Here is a 25,073-nt window from a genome sequence, read left to right as displayed (position 1 = left end):
TGGTGTTTACATGCAGATTTTATTGTGGTGGTCTCGATGTTCTTTATAAGGATTTCATTTTAATGTTTAAATTAAATTTTAATCTTTAGATTGAATTACTCTTATGTTTACTGTTACATTTTTCTAAAAATGACTTTATCGTTGTGGCAAAAGCAGCCTAAATGTCATCTGACCTTAGTTCTATATCTAGTATGGGGTTTTTTTGTCTTCTATTTCTAATGTGATGAGTTAGCTTTTGCTCCTACGTTTTTCAAGAAGGATCCTTTTTATGAGGGGAGGAGAGAACAATTCTAATTGTTAGAAACTTGAAATTAGAAATATTTCTTAATATTGAGTCAAAATCCTTCTTTTAACATCTATTTGATTCCCAGGACCTGCCATAGGAACAACAGAGAAGTCAGTCCTTTCTCCTTTGCCTCACGAAGATCCATCCACTTATCTGCCAACGCGTCCAAAACAGAAACCATCCCCACATGCCATGATATTTTGTATTTAGCGTCTGTAGACATTTATGGCACACAAAGGGTTAAAGATAGCTTAGTCTCTCTTTAGAGACATAAGTGAAATAATTTTGTTTGCTTGGGCCTTTTCCCCTATGACAAGTCTTAAACTTTCTCCTCTGAGGATTCTGGAGTTTTGTTAGTGCTCCATCTTAAAACACAGGGCCCAGAGCAGAACATAGCACCTCGCAGGGGAGCAGTGCAATGTTACTCCTTTGATTAGGACTTGATGCATGTTTTCTTTTTAAACAATAGTTTATTGATTTTTAGAGAGGAAGGAAGAGGGAGAAAGAGAGAAAAACATCAGTGTGAGAGCAGAGCATCGGTTGGCTATCTCCTGCACACAGGGGATCAAGTCCGCAACCAGGACATGTGCTCTTGACCAGGAATCAAACCCGCAACCTCCTGGTGCACGGGATGATGCCCAACCAACTGAACCACAGCAGCCTGGGCTATGCTTATATCTTAACAGTCTGATATTGCTTCAGCTTTATAGCAACCATGTTACATTTTACATTCATTCACTTAAAATACCCAGATATTATTTTTACATAGGTGGTAGTTAAGCTAACTCTCCCTTGTCATCTGTGCAGTTGATTTTCTTTGATCTAATTATAGAACTTACTGTTTTTCCTAGTTATATTTCATCTTCATTTTGACCCATCATTTTATCCAATTATAGTCATGTTATCCAGTGGGTTGTTAACTGTGTTTCCCAGTTTTAGGGCATCTGGAGATTTTGAAGCATACTTTCCATGTCTTTTGTTCAAGTTCTTGATAAACATCACAGAAACGGAGACTTGCCAGTGCATCCCCCAAGTTAATCAGTGCTACTGACAAATGGTTCTGTTAACCATTGTTCTGTCATCCATCTACATCTCTTCATTATATCAGCAAAGATGTCATTTGTACATTCAACAGATTTTTATTTAGCATGTACCGTGTGTAAGAAGGTGCTAGAGATAGAGTGAAGACAGCAGTCCCTGTTTTGTGGAGCTAACAATCTAGAAATAGCAGGAAGTATTTTGTTAAATGTTTTGCAGAAGATGGATTACACAATTCTCTATGATATTCTCCTTATCTGGTACCATATCAGAAAAGGGAATAATGAAGCATTACTTTTTACAGAGTTTATATTAGCTACTTATGATCTGTCACCTGAAAATGGGATTCATTACCTTTCTGTTCACTTTTCATGGTCCCACAGTAATTCTGAGCTTTGGAAGGATTTCAAGTTCACTGATGTACTTTCTTTTGGCTATATCTTTTATAGCCCTCACACTCCCCTACCCCCCATGTTATCAGGGTCCTTTTTTATTTTTTAGTAAACTTAGTTATGAAGAATTTCTGACCAACTTTAGCCATTTTCTGTTCTACAATCTTTGTCGCTCAGATTTTATTTATATTTTATCTTTATATTTTGGAATGATCTTTCCTAAGGAAAATAACTGACTAGCCTCAGATTTTCTCTTTCTTTCTTTCTTCCTTTTTTCCTTTCTTCCTGTCTTTCTTTCTGTCTTTGTTTCTTGCTCTTAAGTCACTCTCTCCAGGATCCTGATCTTTTTCTCCTTTTCACTTAAACTACTTATTCCTTTATAATTCACCAGAATTAATCCCAGGTGAGCATCAAACTGCAAAATTTTATTTGTATTCTGAGGGATTAAGCTGTCAAAGTGCAAGTTTTATTTATTAGGGTATTACAAAGAGCAGATGTCCTCATAGTTCAAAGAAGATAGTCCACCTTCTTTGCAAGTGCAGATTCTTGTGGTCAGTCAGTTGTCATCCATATCCCTCCTCTGGCAAATTCCTACAGCTCTATCATTTCTACCTAATTTTCTTTCCCCTTTGGTTCAGTATCATGGTGATTTTCATATAGATGTTTATTTTCTTAAACAATTGTGAGGATTCCCTGCCTTTTTCTATGGATCTGACTCTTTAACAGCAGATTTCCTATAGAAGTCATAGTCTATTGTTACTTATTATTACCCCATCCCACCAAGTCTTGGTGATTTCCATGAGATTTTATTTATCTCCTTGTTCTTTTTTACTATGGCTACTTTTAGGTATAGTGTCAAACACACTAATGTTCATTGAGTAATATTTATGATTAATCTTAAGAAGTATTTGCCTTCTTTTTTAGGCTGTGAGGATATCATTGCTGAGAGCATCTCATTAGATACCTTAATTGCCATCCTCAAGTGGAGCTCTCATCCATATGGCTCCAAATGGGTGCACCGACAAGCTTTACATTTCCTCTGTGAGGAATTTTCCCAGGTCATGACTTCGGATGTTTTTTATGAGCTCAGCAAAGACCATCTACTTACTGCTATCCAGTCTGACTACCTACAGGTAACCATTTATACACCTCTCAGATTCATTGTCATTCATATGTGCACCAAGAAACCCATCTGTACTCTGTTATTCTCCCATCTAGGGAGATCAACCTACCTAGGAATGCCCTCTTCACATTTGTACAACAAAGCCTTGTGGCTCTCTGGCCCTTCATGCACTCTAACAACACTGTGAGCCCTCCTGGGTCCTGACTAACCACACCAAAGGGTTTGAGGCAATAGGCAGGGTCAGAAGCACATCCCAACAGTGATTTTCTTGGCTTCCATGAGTAGTGAATTCACTATACATATACAGTTTCTTATTTTTGGTGGAGTGTGAGATACTTAGACTGTAGACAGTAGTTTAAGCAGCATAAATTAGTAGTAATAATTTTTGATCTACTCAAATACTCATAAAAACTCTGTATATGTGTACTACCAAAGTATAATAATGTTTTCAACTACTTATTTTTAATCAAAAACAATTTTTAGCAAATTCTGTGTTCTTGACTTATATATCTATCTATAATTTTGTAGTTAAAACTAACAGTAGATTTAAAATAATGCAAAAATATTTTTAGGTATGTTCAAGCTTAATTTTCTTTTGCATCAGTTGTATGAATATTATGCAGAAAATTGTACAACAGTTTTAAATGTTATGAAGGCAAAAACCCATTAAGCCATTTAATTTTTATAGTTTTACTAAAGAAATTACAAAATGTTTTCATCTCAGTCAGAAGGGCAGCGAAAAGTTAAATAATTCATTTAGTATCTGTGCTTTGATTGCAGCACAAATGTTGTCATGTTGGATTTCATTTACTAAGATTTGTGTTTATTAACCTTGTTTTACTGTCTTGTCCAGACTGCATGCATCATGGAAGTTAGGATTTGTCAGTTCTCAGGTTATTGTCTTCAGAAGCTTTGTGTTTCTTCTTAGAAAAACCTTGGAGAGCAGCCTAGGTTTGCTTAAAGATTTAAGATAGACTATGAAGAAATGAGGGGTACCTTGGCATTTCACAAATTGTGCTTAAAGGGTCTTAAAATCAGTAGACTATCTTTTGGGGATTGTTCCTGCAGGAGATAGTAGCCACTCTGTATCCTTAATCTTTAATTTTTACTTATTTATCTCCAACTTGTTCCAAAAAGAATTTAAGGCAGCTGTATAAAGACCATATAGTAAGATAAAATAAATTTATAATAGGTGAAGAAAACGATAAAGAAAAAAATAAAGATGGAAATAAGAATAAAAAATTTAGTTGGAGCAAAGAGTGAGATTACTGGGCAAAACCCATGTAACACAATCTTTGTATTTGCTATTGATGGACAAAAAGTTTAACTGGAACATTTCAGACAGCCAGTGTAAAGAGTGAAATGTGGTAAGCAAGTTGCATGTTGTATTTACTTTATGACCTAGGTCCTAGGAGAAATCATTAATGAAATTAACCATTTACCTAATTTCACCAAAATAAGAATAAACCATTTTTTTATTATAGGCAAGTGAACAAGATATCCTTAAATATCTGATTAAATGGGGTGAGCACCAGCTGATGAAAAGAATAGCAGACAGAGGTAAGCTCAGAAAATTAGCTTGCACTGTTTTTCCCAAAAGCTTACTGACATGATGCTACATGTCAGTCTTGACAATAATCACCGTTGCCTGGTGAAAATAAAAATTTTTACAATTGGCAAAATCCTTTAGTGGAGAGGAGGGTATACTTTGTTAGAGATAAATATACCACAAACTTATATTTTGCGGCTTTAAAAGGATACTTTTTTAAAATTGATTTTTAGAGGAAGAAAGAGAGAAACAATGGTTTGTTGTTCTACTCATCCATGCATTCATTGATTGATTCTTGTATGTGCCTTGACTGGGGATTGAATCCACAACCTTAGCATATCTGAATGATGCTCTAACCCAGGGGTCCTCAAACTTTTTAAACAGGGGACCAGTTCACTGTCCCTCAGACCATTGGAGGGCCAGACTATAGTTTAAAAAAAAACTATGAACAAATTGCACACTGCACATATCTTATTTTGAAGTAAAAAACCAAAACGGGAACAAATACAATATTTGTATTTGCATGTGGCCCGCGGGCCGTAGTTTGAGGACCCCTGCTCTAACCAACTGGGCTACCTGGCCAGGACAGAATACTTTTAATGTTATCTTTCTATGTTCTTAATATTAAATGTTGACTGATTTACAGTAGTAGTAGAAGTGAAATAATTAAAGTATTATTGTTGGTGAAAATGTTCTGTAATTAGAGAGTGGAGATAGGTGCACAAAGTAAATTTATTAAAATACCAGTATTCTTCTAGAATGGTGAGGTTTTTATGTTATGTGAATTTTACCTCAATAAAAAAATATATATGATGACCCAAAAAAAGCATATTTGCTGTTTATTTTTAAATTTGTAGAAGGTAAGGGAGAAAGCATAATTTCGAGTGGCCTCCAATTGGGGATACTTTAGAAAAGATGGAAACATCGTAATAGGAGGCGAGCTTTCAACTTTGGAAGCTGATTCTTTTATTTATATCCAGGATTAGTCTACCTCCCTGTACTCTTTTCTTCATAGAATATTGTATTTCTATGTAATGAACCCAAAACAAAAAACTTTAATTAGAAAAATTAAATACAAACTTTCCTTCCCTGTCATTTTTCAACAGCTTTATTTAGATACTAGAGGCCCAGTGCACAAAATTCATGCACTTTGGGGGGTTCCTCAACTCGGCCTGCACCTTACCTCAGTCTGGGAGCCCTCAGGGGACGCAGAGGTGGGAGAGGCTCCCACCACCGCCACTGAACTCACCAGCCATGAGCCCAGCTTCTCGGCTGAGTGGCGCTTCCAATGTGGTAGCACACTGACCACCAGGGGGCAGCTCCTGCATTGAGCATCTGCCCCTGGTGGTCAGTGCGCATCATAGCGATGGGTTGTTCCACCATCAGGCCGAAAACAGCCCTTCAACATCCTGGATTGCAAGAGGGAGCAGGCCAGGCCGAGGGACCCCACTGATGCATAATCGGGGCTGGGGAGGGATGCAGGAGGTTGGACTGCGGGAGGGCTCCAGGGCATGTCTAACCCATCATGCTCAGTCCCAATTGGCCAGACCCCAGCAGGAAGCTAACCTACCGGTCAGAGCATCTGCCCCCTGGTGGTCAGTGCATGTCATACTGAGAGGTTGAGCAGCCTTATATCATTAGCATATTACTCTTTGATTGGTTGAATGGCCAACTGGACGACTGACACTTAGCATATTAGGCTTTTATTATATAGGATAACTTACATACCACAAAGTTCAACTCTTTAAAGTGTTCATGGTCGGTGTTTTTTAGTAATAAGTTTATAGAGTTGTTTTGCCACATTTTTAAATATATAAAAATATCAAGCTAGCCTGTCTTCAAACCTTCTTATATATCTCTTTAATACACTACTATTCAAGTACTAGGGAACAAAAGCAATCTTCCCATTTGATTTCATTTATTTCTCTGTGGCCTGCAAAAGCCTTTACCAATTCTAAGATTTGAAATTTTTAATAAAATAACCATTACTATTAGTTTGGGACATTTTTGTAATGCCAGTATACAGTCTATCCCCCTTGCCTGCAGATTATGTATTTGCAAATTCACCTACTTGCTAAAATGTATTTGCATTCCCCAAATCAGTACTCTTAACACTTTCATGGGCATTTGCAGACATGTGTGGAGTGACAAAAAATTTGAGCCTCCTGATGCATATGTTCTCACCTTAATTTGAAACGAGATGATGCTTTGCCTTCTTGTTTCTGCTCTCATATTGTAAACATGTCCTTTCACAGTGTATTTAATGCCATGGTTTTTGCATTCTTAACGAGGTTTGGGGGTAATCTCACTGTTTAAAATGGCCTCCAAGTGTGATGCTTAGTGCTGTCTGATGTTCCTAAGCACACGAAGGCTGTGATGTGCCTCACAGAGATAATGTGTGTTAGATAAGCTTTGTTCAGGTATGAGTTATCTATTGGCCATGAGTTCAGTGTTAATGAATCAGCGTATATGTTACTAAGGTTTCTTTAAACAGAAACACACACAAGACAAAGTTATATCTTGATCAGTTGGCAAAAATGTAACCAGAGGCTCCCTGGAACCTACCCCTGTGTTTCCCTTAGGAGCAGTGATTCAGTGTTCACAGCCGCTTTATAGAACACTAGAGGCACGTTGCATGAAATTCGTGCACGGATGGGGTCCCTAGGCCTGGCTGGCGATCAGGGCCGGGCCATTTGGGGCCGAAGGCACCTGCAGGATTGAGAGAGGAGGCAACTGTCTCCAGGCCGGGTGCGGAAGGAACGTATGCCAATGCCACCACCGCGCAGTTCCCTGCCTCCCACCCTCTTCCTTCCTGCAGCAGGCCGTTTGGGGTCTGCTGGCTGCGGGGAGGGACAGGGCACGGAAGATAGGCCACAGGCCCCAAGGAGGGAGCCAGCCCTCAGCCCCCCTGGGAAAAGGGCTGTGTCCGCTGCCACCCACCCCAGTTTCCTGCCCCAGCCCAGGGCCCAAAGGCCCCGGCGGGGTCGGGAGAGGAGGTGACAGTTGCCAGGCTGGAGGCTGAAGGAACGGACGCCTAATGCCAATGCCATCACTGCATGGTTCCTCGCTTCCTCCTCCCCCTCCCCGCACCCACCTTCCCTCACTGCCGTGCTGCCACCGTGCTGCCACCGTGGCGGGTGGGAGGTGGGCAGATCAGGACTTGCCGGCTGGAGGGAGGACAGGGTGCAGGTGGTTGGCCGCCAGCCCTGAGGAGGAAGCCGGTCCTTGGCCCCCTCTTGGAAAGGGGCTGCACCCACCACCACCCACTCCCATCCCAATCTAGGGCCTGGCCCTGATCGGGCAATTGGGGCCTGCCAGCCGGGGGGAAGGGACTGTGGGAGGTTGGCCGGCTGGGGGAGGTTGGCTGTGGGAGCACACTGACCACCAGGGGGCAGTTCCTGCATTGAGTGTCTGCCCCTGGTGGTCAGTGTGCGTTATAAGGACTGGTCATTCTGGTTGCTTAGGCATACACACACACACACACACACATTCTCTCTCTTTCTCTCTCTCTCTCTCTCTCTCTCTCTCTCTCTCTCTCTCTCTCTCTCTCGGCCCGATAGATGAAATTTGTGCACTCAGAGGGGAGGTCCCTCAGCCCGGCCTGTGCCATCTCCCAGTCTAGGACCCCTTGGGGTATGTCCGCCTGCTGGCTTAGGCCCGATCCCTCTTGTAGTCTGGGACCCCTTGTTCCTTACTGCCCGCCTGCAGCAGAGGCGGAGAGGCTCCCACCACTGCTGCTACGCTCTCCAGCCATGAGCTGGGCTCCTGCATTGAGCATCTAGCCCAGGGGAGGGCAAACTTTTTGACTCGAGGGCCACAATGGGTTCTTAAACTGGACTGGAGGACCGGAACAAAAGCGTGGATGGAGTGTTTGTGTGAACTAATATAAATTCAAAGTAAACATCATTACGTAAAAGGGTACGGTCTTTTTTTTTTTTTTTTTTTAGTTTTATTCATTTCAAACGGGCCGGATCCGCCCGCGGGCCATAGTTTGCCCATGGCTGATCTAGCCCCTGGTGTTCAATGCGTGTCATAGCAACCAGTCATTCCACTGTTCGGTCGATTTGCATATTAGGGTTTTATTATATAGGACTCGAGGCCCGATGCACGAAATTCGTACAAGAGTATGCCTTCCTTCCCCTGGCTGCCAGCACCGGCTTCCCTCTGGCACCAGGACCTGGGCTTCCCTCTGGCCACCAGCAGTCGTCCGGAAGGACATCTGGTCTAATTAGCATATTACGCTTTTATTGTTATAGTTTGCCAAGTAATAAGAATTGGGTGTATGTCATGTTACATAATCATTATAGCCATAGGTTTTTTGTTTTGTGTTTTTTTTCATTGACATAAGATTGGTAATGCCATATTTATGTGGGGCAGATAATGACCATCCTTGATAAAATTCCCTTAAAGTAGTAGCTTTCAGCCCTGGTCAGGTTGGTTGGAGTGTCATCCCATACACTGGAAGGTTGCAGGTTCAGTTGAGGCACTTACTGATCAATGTTTCTCTTTCTTTTCTCTCTCTCTCTCTCTCTCTCTCTCTCTCTCTCTCTCTCATCAATTAAAAACATATCCTTGAGCGAGGGTTGAAAAAAAAAAAAGTTTTCTGATTGGGTTAGATTACAGGGGTGGGCAAACTTTTTGACTCGAGGGCCACAATGGGTTCTTAAACTGGACCGGAGGGCCGGAACAAAAGCATGGATGAAGTGTTTGTGTGAACTAATATAAATTCAAAGTAAACATCATTACTTAAAAGGGTACGGTCTTTTTTTTTCTTTTTAGTTTTATTCATTTCAAACGGGCTGGATCCGGCCCGCGGGCCGTGGTTTGCCCACGGCCCGTGGTTTGCCCACGGCTGGGTTAGAATGTCAGGCTCTTTTACAGGAATGAGAAGGAAGCTAAGCAAACCGGGTTACACTTTATTTTAGTCACCCTCATAGATTAGGGTTTTGACCTTACCTGTTACATATTTGGGAGTTTAAAGTAAGATTCCATTTGAAAACACTACTAAAGAAAAAAGTTTTTTTTTTAAAAAAAGCAATGCCTTGTGTAAGTATGAAGGCAGATCATAGCAAGGCAAGGACAAAAACCTTTTTCACACACTTGCAGCAATTTTATTTTACACAACTGCAGTAAAAGCTTAACTTCTCAAAAACAATCTCTTTACCTACCTATCTATCACATGATTTAAAGGAAATACCAGTTAGCCTACAGACGTTGCAAAATACCTGCCATTTATATTCGTGAATAATAAACACCTTTTTTTTTAAAATACATTTTATTGAGAGGGATAGAGAGTCAGAAACATCGATGAGAGAGAAACATTGATCAGCTGTCTCCTGCACACCCCCCACTGGGGATGTGCCCGCAGCGAAGGTACATGCCCTTGACCGGAATCGAACCTGCGACCCTTGAGTCCACAGGCCAACGCTCTATCCACTGAGCCAAACCAGCCAGGGCTAAAGATCTCCTTTTGAAAAAAAAATACACCCCCTAGATTAAAGACATGATTAAAGATTCCCAACATTAATGTAAATTTTTCTCACCTCAGTATTGTAAGCATGTAAATCTTACATGTATGTAAGCATGGTAAATCTTCCCCTTTTACTAATAACCAATAAAGAAAACCTTTATTCTCTGCCCTGGACAATGGAAATATACATGTTAGAGATTAAAGGGTTCACTTATCTGCAGGAACATTCCCATTTTTTGGAAATTTGAGACTAGCAAAGAATTTTAGAGTAAACTTTATTTTGCTGCCAGGAGATTAATATCTTGTTAAGTTGCTTTTAAACAAATGGTAGCCTAATGAGTATACCATTAACCTACAGTGACCAGAAATAGCACTTACTCTACAGTGTCCTTATTGTACTAAAATCTGGTCACAAAAGTGAGAAAGCTTAAGAAAAAGCCCTCAGTCAAACTAGATTTTAATAGATTATCATCTATTAAAGGGGTTAGTGTACACTAACTTTGAGTTAGTGTACAGAAAAAATCCTCTATTTTGTAGTGCAGGAAAATCATAAAAGAATGTTATACTGTTGACACCATGCTTTTTCTCTGTCAGAACATTTTTATTAACTAAACTTCATAAAATATAAACATAATTTGCCTTGCCAGTGTGACTCAGCAGTTAAGCGTCAACCCAGGAACCAAGAGGTCACTGGTTTGATTCCTGGACAGGGCACATGCCCAGGTAGTGGGCTCAATCCCCAGTGGAGGCCAATCGATGATGTTCCTCTCTCAGATCAGTGATGTTTCTCTATCATCAATGTTTCCATCTCTCTATCCCTCTCCCTTCCTCTCTCTCTAAAAATCAATAAAAACATTTAAAAAAAGTAAGTTATAACCCTTTTAAAAAGAGGTGTACTAAAATATAAAGAATGGTACTGAAAATATACTAGAGAAGAAAGCCTTCTGAAAATTTGGATTTGGTTGGAGACTTTTCATTTTCTGTCTCACAGAACCAAACTTACTGAGTGGCACTGCTCATAGTGTGAACAAAAGAGGTGTGAAAAGACGAGACCTGGACATTGAAGAGCTTCGAGAGATCCTTTCTTCTCTCTTACCTTTTGTTCGCGTTGAGCACATCTTACCTATAAACAGTGAAGTCCTAAGTGATGCAGTAAGTGTCTGTCTTCATTTATCCCTTTCATGAAAAGAAAATGCACTAAAATGTATAGGCTTATCTTTGTTTATCATTGGAAATAATTATACGAACAGAGTATTGTGAAACTGAATTCATTGAAGTCAGAGACAGATGTCTATTTTGTACTATATTATATCCCCCAATCCCTCATACCTGGCACACAGCACAAATAAATGTTTGGTGAATGAGAGTTGAATGTGTATATCATTGTTACTTTTGCAAGAGGATAGTTTCTTAGGGTTTAATTCAGCATTTGTCAGTGTAGATCAAGTATATTCTTATTAAAAAAGGAAAGGTTAGAAATTACCTTTGGGGAGACTTCAAGAACAGAAATAAATCAGAAAACAGGAGGAAAGGAGAATGAATGGTTCAGTGTAAAAAGGCTGAATGAATCTTATAATGGTATTTCAGTTAAAAATTAATGGAGCTGATTTTGTTAATTTTATTTTTCAAAGAGTTTTTAAACTAATAGAATTGTTCAGATTAATGGATGGGAGGAGAAATATTACAGATATTAGTTCCTCATACATTGGTTTATAACTTTAAGGTAATGCTGTAAACACAATATTTTTTTAAAGGTCCCTAAAAAGAACATAATTAAGGATGGATCACTCTTCCAGAATGTAAAGTACATTTTAAAAGTCTAATTATAATCTCTGATGCTAGCATAACAGGCAAGACAAATAGCCTAGAAAAAGATCCTAATTAATAAAAGAATTAAACATAGTAAATGAGCTATCACAAATCAGTGTGGTGCTAGACTAACTGATGAATGGGGAAGGGAGGACATTTGTTTAAAGTTAAACCCTCATTTCATTTGCACAGAAAATTAATTCCTGTTAGATTGAAGAATTAAATATTAAATTGAAACATGGAAAACTAGAAGAAAACAAATATTTATGGAATCTCTGATTAGAAAAATGTGCAGTCTCATTAGTAATCACATACCCCAAAGAAAGCAAAATAAAACAGTAAGTTACCGTTTTTTCACCTATTAGGTCAGTGATTTTTGAAATAATATTACTATCCCATAGGAGAAGTATAGCTGGTACATTGATAACATTGTCATTAAATACTTGGAATTAGTCTAAATATCTAAGAACAGGGAAAATAAGTAAATTATAGTACAACTACGCAACAGAATAGTTTGCTGTCCTGAACAGTGGTTATAATTACTAATAGCACATCATGAAAAATGCTGATAATGGAATATAATTTTAGAAAGAAGGATATAAAATGTGTATTTTATGTATTCTAGAATGCAGTTACGTTAAAATTTATTTTAAAAAAGGAAATATAGCAACATTATTATAGTTGTAATAGGTTAGAGCAGGGGTGGGCAAACTTTTTGACTCGAGGGCCACAATGGGTTCTTAAACTGGACCGGAGGGCCGGAACAAAAGCATGGATGGAGTGTTTGTGTGAACTAATATAAATTCAAAGTAAACATCATTACATAAAAGGGTACAGTCTTTTTTTTTTTTTAGTTTTATTCATTTCAAACGGGCCGTAGTTTGCCCACAGCTGGGTTAGAGTTATGAGTTTTTTCTCTAAATACCACCTACTGCTAATTTTATTAGTTAAAAATAATTTTAACTAATGCAGCAATTAGACATTTATTAATGTTTAACAAGAATAAGATTGGAGAAACAGTGTTTGGTTTTGTTTAAAATCCAAGACTCAAACCGATTTGAACCCTGAATTTAACTTAGAAAAATATTTTAGAACTTTGGTTTAGTAGACTGAGAAAAAATATATTGATACTCTTAATTCCATGGCTATCACATAAGTCCCCACCCAGGAAAAGTTCGCTAATAATAGCTGTCAACCGGAAGTTCTAAGCACTGTACCAAACCCATTTTATCCTCACAGCCACTTTATGTGCTGTGGGTACTTGTTTTATATTCTCCTAACATAGATGAGGAAACAACAGGGCTACCACAGTTAGTTGTGTGGTGTCCCATCTCCAGGGCCATCTAGGAGCCCTTAAAGTGAGGCCCGGGTAAATGGAGATGTCATGGTCACAAGGTTGTTAAATGGGGAGTTAAGGTTTGAGCCAAGTCTGCCTTCCCCTAGAGTCACTGCCCCTAAGCACCATGTACAACTGCCTCTATCCTTGTACTGTAGACACTAGCTCTCTAGTTCTTGATTTGTCTTGGGGGGAGGGAACTAAGTTGGGGATGGAATCAATTCCTAGATGAGCAAGGAAAAAAATAATAATTGGTTTCATTAAGAATTTTGAAAGTTCAACTCGTTACATTTTTTAATTAATATAGCTCTTGTTTTAAAAACCTCATTCCTCTGTTTAGAGAAAAAATGGAAAATTATACTACCTTTTATTTCCAAGTCCTTTAAATATTATTAAACATTTGAAGTATTTTTAAATTTTACATACATTCCTAAATTTTTATACAAATGGTAGTTTGAACGTTTTGATTTGTAGGTATAATTATTTTTATGTTAGTATTGTAGTGCTACACAAATACCTTTATAAAAAATAATTTTTTTCAAGATGAAAAGAGGCTTGATTAGTACTCCTCCATCAGATATGCTTCCTACATCAGAAGGTGGAAAGTCAAATGCCTGGTTACGGCAAAAAAATGCTGGAATATATGTTCGTCCTCGACTCTTCTCTCCCTATGTGGAGGAAGCAAAGGTAATGAAAAAGATTTTCAGATATTAGATCACTGTATTATAAACTGTAAGCACAAAGTATTTATTGTGGCATCATTTAAATATTTGGAAATGGCCTATATGTCCAATAATCAGAAAGTAAACATAAATTCTAGTTTGACTGCTCAGTAGAACACTTTTCTGAAATGTTTAATTAGCAAGCATATTTTTATAATTTAGGTCATGTTAAATTGCATTTTACATTTTTCTCATTTTAGTTTTCTTGTAAAATGTTAACTTGAAAGGTTTTTGTTTTGTTTTTTTTTGTGTGTTTTTTTTATTGAAATGGTTGTCAGTATTTTGTGATCTTCAGCATGGGAAAATGTCCTGCAAGAAGATTGCACACATTGTGTCTTCCTTCATAAAGTAAAGAATTGCTATCATTTCTTGTAACACATTTCTGAAACACATTCCAGCTGACTGCTGGAATTTGTGTTTAGTTTATAATAAGAGCACATACTAAGAAAAAATTTCAGGTCTATTCAGCAAATAGTTGGCATTATGACTATTATAACAATTCTTCTAGAAAATATGGTAATGTAAAAATGAAATACTGTAATTTTTATTAGATGTGCTCAGCCAGAAGAAGTTTGGAGTGGCCTTTTGAGAAACAGCCAGTCTTTGAAAGTCAGAAATCACCATTAAGCTTTATGAAATAAAGTAAGATGCAAAACAGTGTGTGTTTGGATATAGAATTATTTACCTTGTTTTTATTATCTGAGTTCCTAGTTTAAGATACATGAAAGGATTTGTGAGTTTATTTTGTTGCTTAGGTTAATAATCTACCTCTTATCGACTGATTGACATTTCAAATAATTCTAAAACAGAGAGAAAAAGCAGAATGGTTGTGCCTGGTCCTTTTAAAATAAATTCAGTACTCAGATTCACTGAAGCAACTGAGGCCTTTACAAAAGGTTGAGTCTGGGAATAAATGGTCTGTAATAAACTAGACCTACCCTCCATTCTGCTTTGTCTCAGAAAGTAAGCTCATCACTAGTCCTCCTGGAACTTCCGTTTCTCAGATGGCTGTACCCATACATAAGTAGATAATTGCCCCAATAAAAAGTAGAAAATGGCCCTAACCGGTTTGGCTCAGCGGATAGAGCGTCAGCCTGCGGACTCAAGGGTCCCAGGTTCGATTCTGGTCAAGGGCATGTACCTTGGTTGCGGGCACATCCCCAGTAGAGGGCGTGCAGGAGGCAGCTGATCGATGTTTTTCTCTCATCGATGTTTCTGACTCTCCCCCTCCCCTCCGCTCTGTAAAAAATCAATAAAATATATTTTTTAATAAAAGTAGAAAATGTTTATATCATTTTGATCGGTTTAGTGAAATAGATTAATCTAAAACTGATTTTTAACAACTGAGTTTATTTATAGACCTATTCAATTTATTTTTTAAATATATTTTCATTGATTTCGGAGAGGAAGGAAGAGGGAGAGAGAGATAAAAACATCAATGATGAGAGAGAATCATTGATCGGCTGCCTCCTGCACACCCCCCTACTGGGAATCGAGCCCGCAACCCCGGCATGTGCCTTTGACCGGAATCGAACCTGGGGCCCTTCAGTCCGCAGGCTGACGCTCTAGCCACAGAGCCAAACCAGCTAGGGCTAGACCTATTCAATTAATATCAGTTCTTAATATTTTGTCTTTTGAGCACTTTTTAAAAATTGATTTTTAGAGAGAAAGGAAGGGAAAGGGAGAAAAAAACATTGATGTGAGAGCGGAACATTGATCAGCTGCCTCCTGTACTCCCCTATGGGGGATCAAACCCGAAACCCAGGCATGTGCCCTGACCGGGAATCAGCAACCTTTTTGGTGCACGGGACAACGCCCAGCCAATTGAGCCAGTGAGCCAGGGCTTTTTTTAATCTGATGTTCAGCCCATGTATACATGTTTTCTTTTTTCTTCTTCTTTTTTTAAAATATATTTTACTGATTTTTTACAGAGAGAAGGGGAGAGGGATAGAGAGTTAGAAACATCGATGAGAGAGAAACATCGATCAACTGCCTCTTTGCACGCCCCCTACTGGGGATGTGCCCGCAACCAAGGTACATGCCCTTGACTGGAATCGAACCTGGGACCCTTGAGTCCACAGGCTGATGCTCTATCTGCTGAGCCAAACCGGTCAGGGCTACATGTTTTCTTTATAGTAACTTTATGTGTAATTTACTTCTGATTAATTTTATATCCTTCCTGTAAATTTTAAATACTTCAATTGAAAGGAAACTTTTCAGAAGTGGTTATTTTTTTTTCCCAAAGATACTCCAAAAGATCATTTAAAAATTAAAGAGGTAGGGGTACTTTCTCCTTTCACCACTAATTATAAACTTCATACACTGGAAGCAATGAAGTAATTCCCTTTTTATATGATGAAAGTAATAATATATCTCCAAATGTGATTTAACAGAGATGAAGGGTTTACTAATTCTATTAATACTGAATTGTTCTTTCAGTCAGTGCTAGATGAGATGATGGTGGAACAAACAGATCTTGTGCGTTTACGAATGGTTAGAATGTCCAATGTGCCAGACACACTTTACATGGTCAATAATGCTGTACCACAGTGCTGTCACATGATCAGCCACCAGCAGATCAGCAGTAACCAATCAAGCCCTCCTTCGGTGGTAGCCAATGAGATTCCAGGTAAGGCCGTAACGTGTTTTAGGCATTTATACTTAAACTAGAGGCCCAGTGCACAAAATTTGTGCACTGGTAGGGTCCCTAGTGGCTGCTGGCCAGATACTCCCTCCCTTCCCCTGGCCAACCCCGCCCCCTGGTTGAACTCCCAGACAACCTCCCAGTTGAGGGGACAATTTGCATACTATCCTTTTATTATATAGGATAATTTGATCTTTCTGTAATCCTTTTACATGTGGTAATTCTCTCCCGATCCAATACCCAGTATGCATTGTTCTCTTCAAAGTAGAAATGCTGCCCTAGCTGGTTTGACTCAGAGGTTAGAGTAGCAGCCCTCAGATCCAAAGGTTGCAGGTTCAATTTCCAGCCAAGGGCACGTACCTTGGTTGCAGGTTCATCCCCAGTTCCTGTCCAGGCACTTGTAGGAGGCAGCCAACCACTCAATGTGTCTCTCTCATGTCAGTCTTTCTCTCTCTCTCTCTCTCTCTCTCTCTCTCTCTCTCTCTCTCCCTCCCTCTCTCCCCCCCTCCCTCCCTCCCTCCCCTTCCCCCCTTTCCTCCTTCCCTTGTCTCTAAAAAATCAATGGAAAAAATATCCTCAGGTGAGGGTTTAAAAAAAGAAAGAATACATACTTACAAGCTAAGTTTTTTGTTTTGAATTTTATTTCATAGTAAAAGGTATATACAGTTTTCAGTTTCACCCAGGGTTTCTCAACCTTGGTCCTCTTGACAGTTAGGGCTGGATAATTCTTTGTTGTGGGGCTGTCCTGTGCATTGTGGGGTGTTCGGCAGCATCCCTACCCTGGGCTCACTAGATGCCAGTAGCACACATGTACACACATCCCTTTATGAGCCTTAGGAAACATTTTTCTGTTTCTAGATATTGCCAAATGCACGCTGTGGGACAAGACCACCTACTCCTGAGACCACTGATTTACAGGAATTTAGATAGTTCATCACCATGGGGTATTTATCACATTATAAGCCCCATTGGGGATAGCATTATAAACTTGTATCTTTGAGTCTGCTTATGTCTCCCAAAAATGTGATCACCATTGGTTTACTGAAGATCCAGTTTCCCAAGATCTGGTCTGTGAATTTTATTGTAGTGTAGGCTTACCTCATACAACTCTGAGGAAAGTGGCCATAGGTAGAGGAGTAACTGTCAATGTCCAAAAACTTCTGAACATCAGTTAATGTTTATTTTAACCAAAGGGCCCTAATGTCATTTTCTAATATAAGGAAATCAACAGTGCAGATGGGGTAAGTAATTTATAACTCTTGCCAATTACTATTGCAAGATTTATTAAAAACCATCAAACTATAGCATTATTGGAAATGGCACCATTTGTTTTCTGTTTGCAAATGTCAGTTTCAAATAAGGATAAATAAAAGACATAATACAACTTTTTTTTTAATGGTTGTATTGATTGTTTGTTTGTTTTAGAGAAAGTGAGAGGGATAGAGACATCATTAATCAGCTGTTTCCTGCACACCTCTTACTGGGGGTCAAACCTGAAACTGGGCTTGTGTCCTGACCAGGAACCAGGAATCGAACTGTGACCTCTTGGTTCCTGGGTTGACACTCAACCACTGAGCCACATCAGCCTGGCCATAATGACAACAATATATATATATATATATATGTGTGTGTGTGTGTGTGTGTGTGTGTGTGTGTGTGTGTGTGTTTTATTGATTTCAGAGAGGAAGGGGGGGAGAGAGAGAGAGAGAGAGAGAGAGAGAGAGAGAGAGAGAGAGAGAACACAAAAAATGATGAAAGAGAATCATTGATCGGGTGCCTCCTGCACCACCTATTGGAAACCATATAATAAATATAATCCCTTGACCGGAATCGAACCCAGGCCCCTTCAGTTCACAGGCTGCTCTATCCACTCAGCCAAACCAGCTAGGGCCATAGTGACAACTTGTAATTGAACCACATCTGATCTGTGGTTACCTTTTCAGTTTTGTCCACTACATGTTTATTTAAAGCAGTGGTTCTCAACCTTCTGGCCCTCTAAATGCAGTTCCTCATGTTGTGACCCAACCATAAAATTATTTTCATTGCTACTTCATAACTGTAATGTTGCTACTGTTATGAATCGTAATGTAAATATCTCATAGGCAGGATGGTCTTAGGCGACCCCTGTGAAAGGGTCGTTCCACCTCCAAGGGGTCGCGACCCACAGGTTGAGAACCGCTGGTTTAAAGTATACATTGGATTACAGTATGAAGAGAAATATTTCTGTAGCTGATTTGTGCAGATTTTGAAACTTTCGTAACTTTTATCAACTTGAGTTAATACATGAACATAACAACATAATTTAATCTTCGAACTGAATCTCAAAAGCCCGAACGTATTCACAATTAAATATGCTCAGAAAAATAAGACTTGTCTTTTGTTTAACTATTTTCTGTTGTTTAACCCTATTCTGGTGTTATCCTGATTCTAACTTGCTCACCATACTCTAATGCAATGGTTCTCAACCTGTGGGTATCGACCCCTTTGGGGTTCGAACGACCCTTTCACAGGGATATGATACAATTCAAATCCCTTATTGTGACATGCAGGGTCATTCATTTCACAGGGGTCGCCTAAATACATCCTGCATATCAGATATTTACATTACGATTCATAACAGTAGAACATTACAGTTATGAAGTAGCAACGAAAATAACTTTATGGTTTGGGGTCACCACAACATGAGGAACTGTATTAAAGGGTCGCGGCATTAGGAAGTTGAGAACCACTGCTCTAATGAAAGGCTCTCTAGCTTATTGGCTCTTATCCTGGCTCTGCCACTTCGTTTGTATCACTTTGGATACACTATCTGTTTCCCTACGCATTAATTTCCTCATCTGCAAAATGGGGTTATCTCCTTCTAGGATTATTGTGAACACATAAGCAAGTACCACGAGTAATATGCTTAGGGGTTTGCCTGGCACAAAGCAGGAACTTTAAATAATAGTCAGTTTGGCTCATAATGTCTGTGGACCTTGTTTCCTCTGCTGCAGTCTTATTCCATGTTCCTAACCCGTGTTCCTGCCTCTAACCTCACTCACTCCCCTTCTGGACTTTATATCAGGGCTCGGCAAAGTTTTTCTCTGAAATGCCAGATGGTAAATATTATAGGCTTGTGGGTTATGCAGTTTCTGTCACAGCTACTCAACTCTGTTCAACTCTGCTGTTGTAGGCCAAAAGCAGCCATAATACCTAAACAGATGGGTGTGGCTGTGTGCCAGTAAAACTTCATTTACAAAAAAGCCAACAAGCCTGATGTAGCCTACAGGCCCTAGTTTGCCAACTCCTGCTTGACACTACTCTCAGAGTGCACTTACCTCATTACAGATCTGATCCTGTCATTCTCCTACACAAGATACAATTCAAATCCCTTATTGTGACATGCAGGGTCATTCATGATCTGCCCCACCCATCTTTCTAGCCCTCCTTAATGCTCTTCTTGCCTGTACTTTGGAATCCTGAGTTCTAGCCATGCCAACTCCTTGGGCCACACTGTCTCTCATTTGCATGTTTTACACATGCCTGGCCCTTCTGCTCGGAAAGCCTTCACTCCATATTCTTTTCCTGCCTGGTTTTCTCTCATTCTTCATGACTACACTCAGGGGTCACCTTGTCTAGGCAGCCTTTCCTGCCTGCCTCCAGTCCAGGTTGAGGGTCCCTTTCTTCAAATCCCTTCAGTATCCTTTGCATAGTTCTCTCCATGACCATTTGTGGCCCTGTACTCTACTGGTTTACTTGGTTTACTTCACTAAAATCAGAGTTCTTTGAGGACAGGGAACACGTCTTTGTTCTGTGCACTCTAATACTTGAGCCCAATCCCTAGTGCATAGTCAGAACTCAAGAGATATATGAACCCTTAACTGGTTTGGCTCAGTGGATAGAGTGTCAGCCTTTGGACTAAAAGGTCCCAGGTTCGATTCTGGTCAAGGGCATGTACCTTGGTTGCGGGCACATCCCCAGTGGGAGGTGTGCAGGAGGCAGCTGATCAATGTTTCTCTCCCATCGATGTTTCTAACTCTCTATTCCTCTCCCTAAAAAATCAATAAGATATATATTTTTTTAAAAAAGAGTTATATGAATAAAAGTAAATACGTTTTTAAAACAGGAAGTAGCCCTGGCCTGTGTTGCTCAGTGGTTGGAGCATTGACCACCCCTCCCCCCCGCCAAGGGTCTTGGGTTCGATTCCCAGTCAAGAGTATACACCTGGGTTGCTGGTTTGATCCCCAGCCCCCATCAGGATGCGTGCATGAAGCAGCCAATCGATGTCTCTCACATCGATGTTTCTCTCTCTCCCTCTCTTCGTCTTTCCCTCTCCCTCTCTTTACTCCCTCTGTCCCTTCCATTCTCTAAAACTGTTGGGGGAGATCCTCAAGTGAGGATTAACCAAAAAAAAAACAACTTAGGAAATATCCTGATATTTAAAGAGAATATCAAGTAAAATTGTATTAGGCTGTGAACTAATATAGCTCAGATGCTGTTTGGTATTATCAAGAGCTCTTGGGCACAGTGAAATTGTAAAACCATAAAAAATAATTAGAAGTAGGCCTGTCTGGGTAACTCAGTTGGCTAGAGTGTTGTTCCCATACGCCAAAGTTGTGGGTTCATTTTCCAGTCAGGGCACATACAGGTATCAATCACTGAATGCATAAATAAGTGGAACAACAAATCGATGTTTCTCTCTCTCTCCTCTTTTCTCCCTCACTCCCTCTCTAAAATCAATAAATAAACTTTTAAAAATTAAAAATGTATACAGTACGAAGTTGCCAGAAAATCAAAATATCAAAAGTGTATAAGAAGATTCTGATACAAAACACGTGCTTTTTTTCTTGTGCCAGTGGGTGGTCTTTTGTGTAGCTCAGGCATTTGTCTGCAAACGGTTTTCCTTCTTCCAGTTCCTCGTCTCCTCATTTTGAAAGACATGGTCAGACGTCTGCAGGAGCTCCGACACACCGAGCAGGTGCAGAGAGCCTACGCGCTGAACTGTGGGGAAGGTGCCACGGTCAGCTATGAAATCCAGATCCGAGTCCTGAGAGAGTTTGGTCTTGCCGATGCTGCTGCAGAGCTCTTGCAGGTGGGGAACTCATTACGCTGTTTCAAATATAAGGAGCCTGGGTCATTCCTTATTCAGGCGTACTGTAGACGTGGCAGGAGCTCTCACAGACGAGTCTTCTCCCTGATCCGTGCTTTTCACTTCCTCCAGTGTGTTAGCTAACCTTGAGAGGCAGTGTGGAAGCGTGCACGGAGCACAGGCTCTGGAGTGAGAACTGGGTCAGATCATGGCTCTGCTGCTTCCCTACCAGTTAATTGGAGCAGTTACTTAACCACTCTGAGTATCCGTTTCCTTGTGTGTCATGTGGATTGTTGTGAAGATAAGAGGTGCATTATTATAAAGCAACTTGTCTCATAGGCAGTAAACATATAAATGGTGACTGCCAAAAGTTTGTGGTGCGTATGTCCAACAGAAATGAAAGACCAAGTCGCAGATTCTGGCCCTCCACTGCTCTCCCTCCCCAGTTTGGTCACTAGACTCAGGTTTTGACCACTCTCATACTTAGAGTTCTCTCAGATGCCAGTTTTCCCTCTCCTCCCCCTTATTGTGAGAAATGTTTTTATGATGGTTCAAACCTATAAGCACTGGAATCAAGAAATGAGTTGTTTAACTAGCAGGAAAAACTCTTCCCCTCTCCCCCTGCATCCTTACCCACAGGGGATACATTCCAAAACCCCCTAGTGGATGCCTAAAACTGCGGATAGAACCAAGCAAACCCTATATATACTATGTTTTTTCCTATACATATACATTGCTATGATAAAGTTAGGCACAGTAAGAGTTTAAAACAATAACTAATAATAAAATAGAACAATTATAACAATATACAATACTGTAATATAAGTTATGTGAATTGCTTTCTCTCAAAATATCTTCTTGTACGTACAGCGTGGAGACGCTGGACAAAAGGATGATTCACATCCCAGGCAGGGCCGGGGGAGGGGGAGAGATAATGCAAGATTCCATCATTCCACTCAGGATGGCTCACAACTTAAAACTTACATGTCGTTTGTTTCTGGAATTTTCTTTGTAATCTTTTTGGACCTTGGTTTACTAAGGATAACTGAAACTGGAAAGTGAAACCTGAAAAGGGGAGACTACTGTAGTCTGCTTAGGGCCACTGAGTCAGAACTTAAAATAAGACTTAATTTCATCTGATCAAGTGAATTGTTTTCTTGCCCTAGACTCCAAACCCCTTTACCCTGAGTCTTCAGAAGGGAACCCGGTATGGTGTTCTTAGGCAAGATAGCAGGCCATTTATAGATTCTTTTTTTTTTTTTTTAATATATTTTATTGATTTTTTACAGAGAGGAAGGGAGAGAGAGATAGAGAGTTAGAAACATTGATGAGAGAGAAACATCGATCAGCTGCCTCCTGCACATCTCCTACTGGGGATGTGCCCGCAACCCAGGTACATGCCCTTGACCGGAATCGAACCTGGGACCTTTCAGTCCGCAAGCCGACGCTCTATCCACTGAGGCAAACCGGTTTCGGCCATTTATAGATTCTTGATTTTCATTATTTGTTATGGTTTCCATCCCCCACAAAGAGAGTCTTAATTTATATTCATTTCTCTTTCCTTTGCCGTTCTAAATCATACCTTAATTTTATATCTTAAATAGCATAAAAGTTTTATAATTTAAGTATTCCCTTATAATGTTTATCAAAACATTATCCCTGTATAATAAGGAGTAGTATTTTGTAGTTTTTATTTCAGCCTGCGAGTGCACATGCATTGTCAGAAAGTTCTAGCAGGATCCTCACCTTGGTCATTTTATTTTTTTAGTAAAGACATATTTGAATTAGGGTTTATTTCCTCTTGTTTTTTATTATTATTATTATTATCATCATACTAGAGGCCTGGTGCACGAAATTTGTGCACTGCAGGGGGGAGGTCCCTCAGCCCGGCCTGTGGGAAGTGGGCCTAAGCTGGCAGTCAGACATCCCTTTCGCAGTTTGGGAGCCCTTGCTCCTTACCACCTGCTGTTCGCTGCTCCTCAGCACTGCCATGTAGGCAGGAGAGGCTTCCACCACCACCACTGTGCTCACCACAGTGCTCCCCCTGTGGGAGTGCTCTGACCACCAAGGGGCAGCTCCTGCGTTGAGCATCTGCCCCCTGGTGGTCAGTGCGCATCATAGTGACTGGTTGTTCTGGTTGTTCCGCTGTAACGGTCGCTTAGGCTTTTATTAAGAGGCCCGATGCACGAAGATTCGTGCAAGAATAGGCCTGCCTTCCCCTGGCTGCTGGCACCAGTTTCCTTCCGGCACCCAGGACCTGGGCTGCTGAGTGATCGTGATGCAGCCTCCTCGAGCCGGTTGTGATGCCCAGCTAATTTGCATATTACCTGTTTATATAGAGAGAGAATCTTTCACAAGATTACTGGCCTGCTTACTGGAATAATCAGTGAAGCAGCTCTTTTTGATGGCTGTGTGCGTGCTAGGCTACAGAGGCTGCACTCTCTCCTTTTGTACTCAGGTGATTTTTTCCTGGAAGCCTGTGGCCTAGAAAAACATGATACGCCTCTTACTCTGCTGAATGCAATTTTCTTAGGTCCTCACTTCAGCCTCTCAGCCTGTGAATGTTCATCTATGAAATCGGCTAATCTCTTTTTTTCTCTTTAATCTTTCTTAGAATCCTCACAAGTTCTTTCCTGATGAACGTTTTGGGGATGAAAGTCCGCTCTTGACACTGAGACAGTCTGGGAGATGTCGTGTTAACAGCACCCCCACTGCAGAAACCATGTTTACAGATCTAGACTCTTTTGTGGCCTTCCATCCACCTTTGCCCCCTCCACCACCTCCATACCATCCCCCAGCTACTCCCATCCATAACCAACTCAAAGCAGGCTGGAAGCAAAGAACTCCCAGTCAGCATCCTTCACGTTCATTTTCTTATCCCTGTAATCATTCACTGTTTCACTCCAGAACGGCTCCTAAAGCCGGCCCCCCTCCAGTCTATCTGCCAGGTGTTAAAGCCCCAGCACCTGATTGTACCAACACCACAGGACTGGGGAGACAGACAGTAGCTGCTGCCGCCGCCGCTGCCGCCGCCGCCGCTACCACCTCCACAGCAATAGTATCTGAGAAACAAGTGGTAAGTGAACACCCCAGGAACCTACCTAAAAAATAAAAGTTTCTGGACTATTGGAAGCAAGTCCCTCTTAAGAGCCCTACTGGAATTCAACAATGCCCAGAAGTGTTACTGACAAGCTGAAAGCATAGACTTGAGTGGTATGGAAAAGAAGGTGTGGGGGAGTGAGAAAGGACAGAGAGGAGAGGCTGGTAGGTGTAGTTGAGTGCCTGCCTTATCTTTCTTTTCCTCTGGGAAGGGGTGGGGTTGTTGGGCAGCATAAATGGCTGTTTTGCCAGTTTCATAGTGCTCTATTCAAGCACATGTCTAGAGTCTGTCCCTAACGTGTATTCTGTAGAATCAGCTATTCTACCAAGTGCCTTGAGGGGGCAGGGAGCATCCCATCGGGAAAAGTGTAGCAGACTTCCCATTAAGGAAAGCAGTCCTGTGCCTGCCTTTGCCTTCCAAGCTGCCGCCAGAGCCCTCATTTGGGAACCACAGTCACCAGCATTAGTAGCTGGTGAATCCAGCAAGAAGTCTTTGCTTAGTTTTACACACTGCATTAGAGATTGAATTTGAAAAAG

At 40.5% G+C, this 25,073-nt stretch overlaps 1 protein-coding gene across 2 annotated transcripts in view; it reads left to right on the top strand.

The window, feature by feature from the left end:
* BTBD7 (BTB domain containing 7) overlaps positions 1 to 25,073 on the top strand; it is a 79,054-nt gene that overhangs the window by 51,816 nt on the left and 2,165 nt on the right. For both annotated transcript variants that reach the window (XM_081097281.1, XM_081097280.1), the window contains 7 exons: positions 2,641 to 2,849; positions 4,324 to 4,399; positions 10,850 to 11,010; positions 13,547 to 13,690; positions 16,165 to 16,354; positions 21,262 to 21,440; positions 24,052 to 24,513. In XM_081097281.1, the coding sequence (XP_080953407.1) occupies positions 2,641 to 2,849; positions 4,324 to 4,399; positions 10,850 to 11,010; positions 13,547 to 13,690; positions 16,165 to 16,354; positions 21,262 to 21,440; positions 24,052 to 24,513 (1,421 nt within the window). The remainder of the gene's footprint in view (positions 1 to 2,640; positions 2,850 to 4,323; positions 4,400 to 10,849; positions 11,011 to 13,546; positions 13,691 to 16,164; positions 16,355 to 21,261; positions 21,441 to 24,051; positions 24,514 to 25,073) is intronic.

This window comes from Myotis nattereri (genome assembly GCF_964212035.1).
Source record: "Myotis nattereri genome assembly, chromosome: 1".
NCBI lineage: Eukaryota > Metazoa > Chordata > Mammalia > Chiroptera > Vespertilionidae > Myotis > Myotis nattereri.
Note: the sequence above shows the minus strand (reverse complement) of the source record. Positions and strands in the feature narration are given on the sequence as shown.